At 37.4% G+C, this 13,027-nt stretch overlaps 1 protein-coding gene across 2 annotated transcripts in view; it reads left to right on the top strand.

Annotated features, from left to right (window-relative positions):
* Positions 1-12,037, top strand: part of LOC108260023 (butyrophilin-like protein 2) — a 29,071-nt gene extending 17,034 nt beyond the window's left edge. For both annotated transcript variants that reach the window (XM_053676931.1, XM_017459936.3), the window contains exons 8-9: positions 3,611-3,682; positions 10,803-12,037. In XM_053676931.1, coding sequence (XP_053532906.1) covers positions 3,611-3,682; positions 10,803-10,816 — 86 coding nt within the window. In that variant the 3' untranslated portion in view covers positions 10,817-12,037. The remainder of the gene's footprint in view (positions 1-3,610; positions 3,683-10,802) is intronic.
* The last annotated feature ends 990 nt before the right edge of the window (positions 12,038-13,027 follow it).

Here is a 13,027-nt window from a genome sequence, read left to right as displayed (position 1 = left end):
TTACAATGAAGATCCAAGCGTGAATATTGGTGTAATAGTAGAAGTGAACTAAAAATGCCAAAGCGAAAAGCTAATCGTGTTCCAGCTAAAGTTACACCTACAGTGAACACAGGTACATCTAAAACAGTGGAAAAAAAAAGAAAACATCACAGTTACACAGGCGAGAACGAGGATTCTAGTGACAGCAGTGAAAGTTCAGGCGATGTTGAAACCGAAACTGATAGAGACGCAAACACTCCTGATTCAGACCCTGATCCATCTTCATCTTCAGCATCAACTAGTGCGACTGACACTGCAGGGGTCTGGAATCATAACGGGACCATTTCTGTGCATTCGTGAAAACACTACCTGCTGGTCTGATTATCACCAGAAACTTGACTTTTGGTGCTAAAATGCATGTATTTATTTATTTATTTATTTATTATTTACTTGAATTTATTCAAAGGCATTGACCCCCGCAGATGCTCGTATGGTACTTCTAAATGAGTAGAAGGATTTTAGTGAGCATTTTTCTTCATTTCTCTAGTTAAGAATTGTGCTCTAAGTGGAGTAAAAACACTGAACTGCTTCATTTTCAAAGTAATATTACACGAATACATTATTATAAGTTGTTTCAAGGCCTAAAAATATTAAAATTGAAATGTTGATTTTGAGGCATATTTTGGCCTGGGAACTCGGGGTTGGCGTGCTGTTTCTATGGGGAATATAGGGTTGTGGGACATAATACTGTGGGAACTAAGGGGTAAGAGGGTTAAGGCTAAAAAGAAGTATAAAAACAAATTGGAGCAGGACTTTGTAAATATGAACACCAGACAGGCTTTTCAGTGAGTCAGGTCTCTTACTGGACAAGCTGTTAAACAGACTGTCTCTGTCCAGATCCCACCACCTTTGCTGCTAATTTTAATAATTTCTATGCTCGTTTTGATACCTCTGATTTTTCAGTAGAGCGTGATAGCCTTTTGGATTCTTTGCCTTCTCAAGAGCTGGATTATGAGTCCCTTCTAACTAAGCAGGATGTCTATTTACAGCTTATTAATTGCAAACTGAATAAGGCTCCCAGGCCAAATGGAATTCCTGGTCGGGTCTTGAAAAACTCTGGAATCAACCCCCATTCTTCATTCTCTTTTTCTTCGATCACTTTGTACTTCAACATTACCAGTCACATGGAAAACATCAGTTGTTATTCCTGTTCCCAAAAAACCTCATCCAACAGAGTTAACTCACTACAGGCCAGTATCATTTACTTGAATCTTAATGAAATGCTTTGAGAAAATGGTTCAAAACATTATGCTTCCATATGTTTCATCCTTTTCGGATTGCCTCCAATTTGCATATATGCAGAAGGATCAGTGGCTTGTCTCTTGCACTGTCTACTTCAACGCCTGGATATTCCTGGAAACTATGCCAGACTTCTTTTCATTGACTTTAGCTCCACCTTTAACTCAATGCAGCGCCATCAGGTAATCAAGAAACTACAGTGTTTGCAAGTCCCATCACCACTAGTACACTGGATTTATAATTTCCTTTCTAATAGACCACAAGTGGTAAAGGTGGACAATGCATTATCGCCCATTATTTTTCTCAACACTGGCGCCCCTCAGGGGTGTGTACTTAGTCCACTTCTTTATATTCTCTATACAAATGACTGTCAGAGACCAGTCACCACCACTAATTACTTTAAATATGCAGACGATACTGCCATTCTTGCATTGCTTAATAAGGACAATGCTTCTTTTTTGGACTATCAATGCTCCATAGCACATTTCACTACATGGTGTGATGAAAACTTTCTCCACCTTAATATGGAAAAGACTAAGGAACTGGTTCTTAGCGCTTCCAAAACTCTGACCCATCCTTCCAGTATTACCGTTAACGGAGAGATGGTTGAAAGGATGGATCATTTCAGATATCTGGGTATTACATTGGATAAACATCTCAACTTCAATCAGCACACTCTAGGTATTTACATGTGCTGCCAACAGAGACCTACAGTTATTCGTAAACTGAAATATCTGTCTGTTCAGCATAGTCTGCTTCTTCTTCTGTATTGAAGTATTATTGAACCGGTTCTTATGTATGGTGCCATTTGTTTTTTCCATATGCTAACAGTTACCAATAAGAACAAACTCTTGAAAATAACTAATTTAGTGAGAAAAATTATTGCTATTCCCAGCCCCAATTTATCGAACTGTGTCATTTCATATACCCTTCGGAAGGCACATAAAACTTCAAATGAGAAGACAGTTTAGAATTTCAGCATTTGTTTCCTGGTATTTATATGTTGATATGTTAAACGATATAGAACATGCACATTTTGAGCCACAAATTAGTCGGCCAAGGAAAACAATAGCTAATGACAAACATTGTGAGAGCTGTGAAGAAAAACTCAAAAAAAAAACCTCACCAACAACCTCTAGACGGCAGGGGTGAAGGTATCATAATCCACTGTTCGAAGAAGACTTCGCGAGCAGAAATATAGACGACATACCACAAGATGCAAACCCCTCATCAACAGTAAAAATCAGAAAGCCAGATTGAAATTTGCAATGAAATGCAAAGATACACCACAAAACTTCTGAAACCAAGATTAACCTTTACCAAAGTGATGGAAAGGCCATAGTGTGGAGAAAAGGACCTGCTCATGATATAAAATATACAAGCTCATCTGTGAAACATGGTGGAGGTAGTGTCGTGGCTTGGGCTTGCATGGCTCCTTCTGGACCAGGCTCACTAATCTTTATTGATGATGTAACTCATGATGGTAGCAATAGAATGAATTCAGAAGTTTACAGGAACAGTTTGTCTTCCAATTTACAGAAAAATGCATCCAAATTAATCAGGAGGAACTTTATCGTGCAGCAAGACAATCACCCAAAACACACTGCCAACTCAACATAGGACTTCATCAGGGGGAAAAGTGGAAGGTTTTAGATTGGCCAAGTCAATCACAAGACCTTAACCCAGTTGAGCAGCATTTCACCTCCTGAAGAGGAGACTGAAGAGAGAAACCCCCCCCAAAACAATCAACAACTGAGAGAGGCTGCAGTAAAAGCCTGGAAAAGCATCACAAAATATGAAACCAACAATTTGATGATGTCAGCGAGTCTCAGGCTTGATGCAGCTATTGCAAGCAAGAGATTTGATACCAAATATTATTTACTTTAAATTGACTTTTCTTGTTGCTATACTTCTGTTTGCCTTATAATTAGGTGGTTTCTAACAACAAGGGGTTGTGCTTTATGTTGTTAAACACATCTAGATGTAAATACCAGGAAATAAAAGCTGAAATCCTAACCGCTGGTCTCATATCCATCTTTTGATCGCAAACCCAAGTGTCTTTGATGTATAGCACAAGCAACTGAATTGGCCTTGCCATTACAATAGTTTTTGAGGAGACTGTATGTTAGGCTATACCCTCCCTGGTTGATGGATGTTTTGGTAGAGCTGGCTGGCTGGTGGGTGGGAATAGGCAGGTGACTAGATTTTGAAGAAAATTAGATTGGGATGGTTAGTTATAGTCTGTACTACATAACTTTGCTAATATGATCTGTTTGCTAACTATACTTTTTGAACGATGTCTCTCAAGTTGACTGTATCTGATGTGTCCTAGTTACTGGAAAGACTGAGGGCTCGGCAGCACAAATCAGGAGAAGAAAGAGTTTGGATGTAGAGCAACAAAACAGTAAGTGATTTTCATGTATGTTTTTTATATACCTCTAACCTAGTGTGAGTGTAGACCAGCTTTCCCAACCTTTTTTTCAGTCAAGGCACCCTTTGTACTTAAAAAAAAAATTGTGGCACCTTACACAAACACTAATGCTAGACAGCATTAAGCCTGGTTTATACTCAACGCGTCCACAATAGCACAAGGGAGTGCGCTGCAAAATTGACGTCATTGCGGAGTGGGTGGTTGAGTGCGCGAGGCCTTATTCCACGTGGCGGTTTGCACTGCATTTTTTGGAACTTGCATCAGAAAATGAATAACGTCAAGGTGACTCTTGCCGAAAGGTATGATTGTATAGGCATCTCTATGATCCATCCATGCGGGACCATAGAGATAGACAGATCTCACAAAATTCATGGTGAGGTTTTTAAAAATAGTGATTTTGATTTGCTTTGTAGGCTACATTCTATTGAAAGAATAAAGCCAAAGCTGAAGGTTTTTTTGGGAGTGCACAATGTTTTCAATCATCGTCAAGTCAAGTATAAATGCCTTGTCTGTTTGGGGAGGTGCACGCACAGTCAGTGGAGGGTCACGCTGTGGAGCCAGGTTACACGACTATGAAGATGATGGTCCAGAATAGGGATGTCACGATACCAAAAATCTAGTAGTCGGTACCAATACCACCAAAAGTACATGATACTCGATACCAAAGTCGATACCATGGTGTGGTATAAAAATCAAATTTAAAAAATAAAATAAAAATACTCCTGGAGGACATCCTCCTCTGGCTGATACTGGCAAAGTATATGTAAAACCAGAATAGACAGAGTTTATGTAAATAATAACTTTGAAGTGAAGCACTACACAATAAAATTGTTGGTTGATTCTGATCACCTAACTGTTATTTGTGGGGTTAGTTTTAAAGGTGAAGAGAGAGTGAATTATTGGAAATTAAACACACAGATCCGGAAAAGTTCTACTGTGGTATCAGAACTAAAAGAAGAAATAACTAGAACTAAAGCTTTGGACATATTTACTAATAATCATTGTCAGTTATGGGACGTTTTAAAAAGTCAAGTCAAGAAATTTTTTAAATATAAAAGTTGTCTTTTTAATAAGGAAACAAATGAAAAATACAATAAGATAATGATGCAATATATAAAATTAAAGCTCAAAAGCCCAAGAGACGAGAATGAAGAGAATTTTTTAGACAATTTAAAAAGATAGATAGAATTATATTATATTTATTAAATATTCAGGTTAAAGCTGGTATTAATATGGAAGAGTCATTAAACCAGGCTAAAGTAATTAATTTGTATAATAAAAGGAAAGAAATCTTTCTCATTGAGGCAGTTAGAGCAGAAGATGGGGTTATAATTCAAAAACCTGAAGAAATAAAGAAAACTGTTCGCAGCCTTTGTTTAAATATGTACAAACCAATAGAAATTGACGATGGTCTTTTGAGAACGTTCTTAAATTATAAATTTGATATAGATGCAATGCCTACTAAAATAGGTGACAAAATTCAAGAGAGTGAAGTGATAGCTGCCATTAAACAATTAAATCTAAAAAAGTCACCAGGGAAAGATGGCCTCCCGTCCAAATTTTATCACGCATGCTCCCTAGACCTATCTAAATTATTAACACAGGTGTTTAATTAAGGTTTACTAAAAGTATACATGTATGACAAATTTTATGATGGGGTTTTTTTCTTTATTGTATAAAAAAGGAGATATGCAAGATATTAATAACTGGAGACATCTTACTCTTATGAATTTAGATTATAAAATATTTGCAAAAATTATTATGAATAGGATGAGTGAGGTGTTAGATGGTATAATATCTATGGAACAAACATGCACAGTTAAAGGCAGCTTAATGTGGGATAATTTGAATTCCTTAAGGGAACTGGTGTTCGACAAAGGTGACCAATGATTTTATGTGGTTTCTCTAGATCAAAAGAAAGCTTTTCGATTGTATTTCTAGAATGTATATATGGGAAGTTTTAAGAATGTATAAATTCCCTGAAACCTTTATTGAAGTGATCAAATGTTTGTATGTACGACCAAATGTACAAGTGAACATAAATGGGCATTTAACTGAACCATTTGAAGTCATGCGAGGTGTCAAACAAGGATGCCCTCTTAGGGTGGCTCTTTATGTTTTAGCAATAAGCCCATTGATCCATAAAATAGAAAATGATTCCAGACTAATAGAAGTTAAATTAGGCCATTAAAGATTTGTGATCTCTGCTTATGCAGATGATATCACGGTGTTTGTTAAGTCAAAATAAGATCTAGATACTACTATTGAACATTTTCATTTATATGAACAAGTCTCTGGAGCAGAACTTAATAAAAATAAAACAGAATGCGTTTGGATTGGAAAACCTGAAAATAAATTCTTTGTTGATATTCCTGAAACCCAACATTTAAAAGTTTTAGGAATCTATATAAATAATGAAGGATGTGTCGATTATAATTGGACTAAAAAAGAAGAAACAATTGAAGAGGAAATAGATAAATGGAAATTGCATAATTTGAGCTATAAGCAAGGATAAACATTATGAAATCTTTTATTTTATCTAAAATAATGTTCTTATCATGTATTTTTCCACCAACGGACAAGTGGTTAAAAACATTCAATAAATTATAAATAATAAAGTAACTTCATATGGAATACAAAGCGAGAAGTTACGAAGCGTGAACTCTTATATAAAAGTAGGGAATTGGGAGGATCGGGTGGTATTGACTTGTCTATTAAAACCAAAATATCAGCATGCAAGATTATCGCAAGTGGAATAGATAGACAAGTTAAATGGATCGGAAACATCACCAATTGGAAACATAAAAAAGGTTGTGCTAGGACTCGGGTGCCGTACTACAAATTAATGTATGCGGATTTTATTACTAAATTTAAAAACTTAAATATTGATTGGGTAAATAACACTAATAAAAAGATTTACCTGCTAATCATTGATAAAATGTATGGTAAACCGCTAGAAATTAGGAACTTGGAAAAGGATCAAAATAGAAAATGTTTAAAAAATTGACAAAGTAAAACAATATCTGAAAATATTAAAGACACATCTTGGCTAGTACCTGTTAGAAGACTACCTGTAAGGGTTGTAGTCAAGTGGAGCTGCTTTGTTAAAACAAGTGTATGCCCTATGCCAGGATGTGAACATGAAGAAACAATTGAACATTTCCTTCTAGATTGCTACCGTTCAAAAGAGGTGTGGGACAAAATTAAAACGATAGGTTTAAAGATAGAAATCAACATGGTTTCGGTTTTTTATGGTATTTTAAAGAAAAAGTGTCCAAAAGTGAGTATGACTTCTTATGTTATATCATGTGTTTGATTAAATCAAAACTATGGAAAACACGATGTAGAATGACTATTGACCAACAATTTGTATCAAGTGATGTGGTTTTTAAAAGTATTCGAACAGAACTGAAAAGGAAAAAATCTAGCAAATTCTCGTTCAAAGACCAAAGTGTATGGGACTCTATTATTTTATAGTTGGACTTTTCATGAACTAATGAGTGTATGAATCTGTACTGTGTTTTGTTGATAACTATATAAGTGTGTGAAACTTTTTTCCAATAAAGTATAGGGGGGAAAAAAGCAAAGAGAGGGAGAGCAGAAGAGAGAGGGGGGGGGTGTTTTAGTTATCAAACACTGTCTGACAGTGAGTCTCCGGAGGTGCATTCCTAAACGCGCACTTTCACACACCTTATACTCTGAATGCAAGCATTAGTTTAAATTCACTGATATGGTGGCAGGCCAAAAAGATTTATTAAAAGCATGAACATGTGAATAATTATTAGTGACATTAGGCTGCATTTAGCTGACAGGACACGGGCTGAATGGCGATGCATGGTGGCCCATTCGGAGGTAGTTTACAACATCGCAATGCGTTAGCATCTTAACAAATAACAGGCTATTGCAAACATTACATGGAGCATAATGTTAGCTGGTTTCACGGCCACAATGCCAGCTGCCTCAAACAAATATAATATAGGACCGTCTTTCAGGTGCTTCACCAAATTCCACGTGTTTCCTTGCTTTGTTTGAAATGAACGATAGCATCGGTTGCACACCGGAAACTGACACTAGCTTTCCTCTCAACGAGTTGGGGTGGAGCTAAATGTGTTAAGCTAAGCTAATCTTCTGTAGTTTTTCCCATGTGCTTGTAGGCGTTCCTCTTCTTCTTCACCACTTGTGGACCGGCTAAAACACTTGTGCATATTTGCTGCCCCCATCAGGTCCAGAAGAATCGCAACTACGGTACTTTCGTTACAAACGGTACTAATGCTACTGCAGAAAAACAAGTACCGTGACGTTTTAAGAATGTTGGTACTGACTTGGTACCAAAGTATCGGTTCTTGTGACATCCTTAGTCCAGAAACATCTGGAGCTTTTCTTTTAAGAAATCAGTCCATATTCTTTTGCACATGCATCGTCACATGCTAATTAGGATAAAACACACGCATATGTTATGCATACTGAAGTTGGCTATACACATTTTAACATTTTAGAAACGTTTGAAGGATTTTTACATGGCACCCTGGTTGGGAAACTCTGGTGTAGACTATAAGAGTATAAAAAGAGGCAGTGAGCAGATCTCATTACTTAAATGTAGGATTTGATTGTAGTATAAACATTAAGAGTCATAAGCTGACATTAAATAGGGAAAGTAACTAAAAATATAAAATAAGTAAAAATGAAAAATAGCTGACATATCTATGGCGTCAACAGAAAAGCATTCACTCTGTCATGAGGTTGAATCCTGACAATGCCACAGCCATCTGTGGCCAGGAGTTTAAAGGAGCAAAATTGTCCATTCTCTCTGGGTGGGAGGGATGATGTTACTCTTGTTTCTGTCAATCACAGCAACACTACGCCATCATGGATGTATTTGAGCTCATTTACAGTGCATCTGGAAAGTATTCACAGTACTTCACTTTTTCCACATTTTGTTATGTTACAGCCTCATTCCAAAATGGATTAAATTAATTATTTTCCTCTAAATTCTACAAACAATACCCCATAATGACAACATGAAAGAAGTTTATTTGAAATCTTTGCAAATTTATTAAAAATAAAAAACAAAAAAAGCACATGTACATAAGTATTTACAGCTTTTGCCATGACACTCAAAATTGAGCTCAGATGCATCCTGTTTCCACTGATCATCCTTGAGATGTTTTTACAACTTGATTGGAGTCCACCTGTGGTAAATTCAGTTGATTGGACATGATTTGGAAAGGCACACACCTGTCTATATAAGGTTCCACAGTTAACAATGCATGTCAGAGCACAAACCAAGCCATGAAGTCCAAGGAATTGTCTGTAGACCTCCGAGACAGGATTGTATCGAGGCACAGATCTGGGGAAGGGTACAGAAACATTTCTGCAGCATTGAAGGTCCCAATGAGCACAGTGGCCTCCATCATCCATAAATGGAAGAAGTTTGGAACCACCAGCGCTCTTCCTAGAGTTGGCCACCCGGCCAAACTAAGCGAACGGGGGAGAAGGGCCTTAGTCAGGGAGGTGACCAAAAACCCCGATGGTCACTCTGACAGAGCTCCAGCGTGTCTCTGTGGAGAGAGGAGAACCTTCCAGAAGAACAACCATTTCTGCAGCACTCCACCAATCAGGCCAGTATGGTAGAGTGGCCAGACGGAAGCCACTCCTCAGTAAAAGGCACATGACAGCCCGCCTGGAGTTTGCCAAAAGGCACCTGAAGGACTCTCAGACCATAAGAAACAAAAAGATTGAACTCTTTGGCCTGCATGGCAAGCGTCATGTCTGGAGGAAACCAGTCACCACTCATCACCTGGCCAATACCATCCCTACAGTGAAGCATGGTGGTGGCAGCATCATGCTGTGTGGATGTTTTTCAGCTGCAGGAACTGGGAGACTAGTCAGGATCGAGGGAAAGATAAATGCAGCAATGTACAGAGACATCCTTGATGAAAACCTGCTCCAGAGCGCTCTGGACCTCAGACTGGGGCAAAGATTCATCTTCCAACAGGACAATGACCCTAAGCACACAGCCAAGATAACACAGGAGTGGCTACAGGACAACTCTGTGAATGTCCTCGAGTGAGCCCAGAGCCCAGACTTGAACCCGATTGCGCATCTCTGGAGAGATCTGAAAATGGCTGTGCAGTGACAGTCTCCTTCCAACCTGATGGAGCTCGAGAGGTCCTGCAAAGAAGAATGAGAGAAACTGCCCAAAAATAGGTGTGCCAAGCTTGTAGTATCATATTCAAAAAGAATTGAGGCTGTAATTGGTGCCAACGGTGCTTCAACAAAGTATTGAGCAAAGGCTGTGAATACTTATGTACATGTGCTTTTTTGTTTTTTATTTTTAATAAATTTGCAAAGATTTCAAACAAACTTCTTTCACGTTGTCATTATGGGGTATTGTTGGTAGAATTTTGAGGAAAGTAATTAATTTAATCCCTTTTGGAATAAGGCTGTAATATAACAAAATGTGGAAAAAGTGAAGCGCTGTGAATACTTTCCAGATGCCCTGTGTGCAGAAGAAGGTAGGTCACACTTTCCTTAAAGTGTGTTAGTGAAGTTGCATGATCAGCAGTTTGAAAAGAAGCATTTAGCTGGCTTCACCTGTCTCTGAAAGACTATGTGAAACCTTGACCCTACCTAGTTGGTATTTGTTGTATGATACGGGAGAGCTGGCTCATGGGTGAGAATTGGCAACACATAGAATTGGCATCAGTGCCTGACGTCACTAATGATTTTGTGAATAAATAAGTACAAATCCCCACAGCCACAATCCAAAATCTAGTGGAAAGCCTTTCCAGAAGTGTGGAGGTTATTATAACAGCAAAAGGAGACTAAGTATGGAATGGGATGATCAACAAACACATATGAGTGTGGTGGTCATTTCAGTGGGTCAGTGTTTGGCCATATAGTGTATGTATATTTTACAAGGAAAAGTTTCTTATTGTGAGCATTGGGGAATTTGAATACGAGTTACATATAGGACATAGGCTATTCAGCTTTCATCATTAATAGATCATCGACCCACCACCATACACAAGAGGACAGTACTACCCATAATAAATTATTCTGTATTAAATTTCTCATTCTTGTTTGATTTCAGTGAGTGGAGAGTAGCCTACTCCAGGTTTTCCAGTGGGGATGCTGTGGTCTGGGAAATGTACAGCAGGAAACACTATCCTGGGCAGAGAGGAAAGGCTGCTACATCTACAGCTACAAGAACAAAATCTCAGAGCAATGGAGACAAGATCCTGAAGAAAAAGGGAAGAGAAAGGGATGAAAGAGGAAACAAGTAGAAGGAAACAAGTAGAACCCAGTGCCAAAGGTGTTGACAGTAATGCCTCTGCTGCCCACAAGTATAGTCTTATTATTCATTTGTATGCCCTAAATACTCTTCAAAAATGCCTATATAAATATGTTTGAATCGAACAGAAGTCTAAAAACCAATCAGTTCATCTTTGTTTAGTGTCTGTCACATAGACATCCTTATCATTGTTTTCTTATGATTTAGGCTGGGGCCTTACAAACACATTCCAGTTCATATGCATATCGTGGACATCTTATCAGTTCAAAGGTCCTTTTCTCGGTATTTCCCAAATTCTTTTCCAGGAATTGATGGTTTACATTATACCTTGGGGTGAGTTTGCCTAGTTTGGGTCCTATCCTGTATCAAGTCTTTCCCTTATAAACCAATAAACTGGTTATTTATTGCAAATAATAACTTAAAAAATTTGAGGGGTATGAATAGGATGGCAAAATACAATAGATGGTCTAATTCTATCCTGTGCTGGTAGACTGCTATGCTGGTATCACCGGTCCTTTCCCACTGATTTCCATTTTTTCCACATTTTACCTTTTACCTATATTCTTATGTTTTTCCTTGTGTTCTTCTGTTTTTATATAATAAACATTTGCAATTATGTCAATATTAAAGTACTCAGTGGTTCTAGTATCTTATATTAATTCCCAGGGAATGATGTACAAGTTGTATGATTGTTTGAGTAGATTAAAGTTATAGTATGTTAAACAAGTTTGAAATAGACCTCTGACAAGTTAATATAGAAGGCCTTTGCTTGCAAGTCAATCAAACATCTGAGCTAACAAAATAATGCATGAAAGCCTCTGAAGCAACGTCACATGTCAAATAATTAAAAACTGAGATATTACACTTCCAACGCTTATTATTTGTTTACTGTTTGGAATCAGTAACATTAGCCTAGTAAGTTGGAGTCAGATACATAACAAATATTGTAAATCGGAGATAATTCATTACAAATTGGAGTCAGTTATTATCAATTCTTTTCAGAAGAAATTTATTAAAGCACACTCAAAATGTCACCAGATGATGTCTGATTGCTTTGCGTATTATTTTATTCATCATGATCATTGATATATCAAATTATGGTATATGAAGAAAGCAGATTTTCAGTTAGAATATAACAGAAAAGAGCTTTATCAGAATCCAACATAATTTCTTTCTTCCTTTTTTTTTTTTTTTTTTTTTTTTTTAAGTGATTTTTGGTCACGACACCACAAACTGACTGTTTTGAATATTTACAAAGTAATGTACTTTCTATAAAGGAGGCAGACAAAAAGAAGCAGAGATAGTGAGTAATCATGAAAGAATTGGTTACTTGCTTTTATAGAGTTTAAAAAGATGTGATCAGTCGCAAGAACAACTCAGTCACGCTTTACACACTGGTGGTGTCAGCTAATGACTGTATATATGAGTCGACAACATGGCACAATTCACTCCTACTGTAAGCCTAATTTAGGAGTTGGAAGCCAGAAAATTGGAGCCAGAGCATGTGCAATAGATAAGACTGGGTCGACAGTGGGTCTGCTTCTCTTCTGCCCATATTAGTGATGTACACTGTACATAGAAACAAAACACTGCACACACACTGATATTATCTGAAGATGAGATGGCGCACTGGCTAACTCAAAGTGGTAAATACAGCTAAGTATGAACTGATTAACCTTACCAAGCTACTTCTTGTGTTCTCTAAAGTCATACAGTCAATAATAAATTATGAAGTTGAGCTTGTGTGAGCTGCTTTGGTTTATGCCATCACTTCATTCATTCATAATTGTTCACTAGTTATATAGTCAGTACAACGAGCGACTGTAGCTTTAACAAAATGAGCAACATACAGAAAAACTGCCAAGATTTCCCTACTGAGTGTTTGTTACAACAGTTTACAGCAGAACAGGACATGAGGCTTGACTGCCATGTCCAAAACTCATGAACCACGCCCTTTTATTTATCACCAAATAACTCCTATACTATGGAATCCCAAACCTGCTAACATAAGAAATAAATAAATA

Source organism: Ictalurus punctatus, chromosome 28 (genome assembly GCF_001660625.3).
Source record: "Ictalurus punctatus breed USDA103 chromosome 28, Coco_2.0, whole genome shotgun sequence".
NCBI classification, from domain to species: Eukaryota; Metazoa; Chordata; class Actinopteri; order Siluriformes; family Ictaluridae; genus Ictalurus; species Ictalurus punctatus.
Note: the sequence above shows the minus strand (reverse complement) of the source record. Positions and strands in the feature narration are given on the sequence as shown.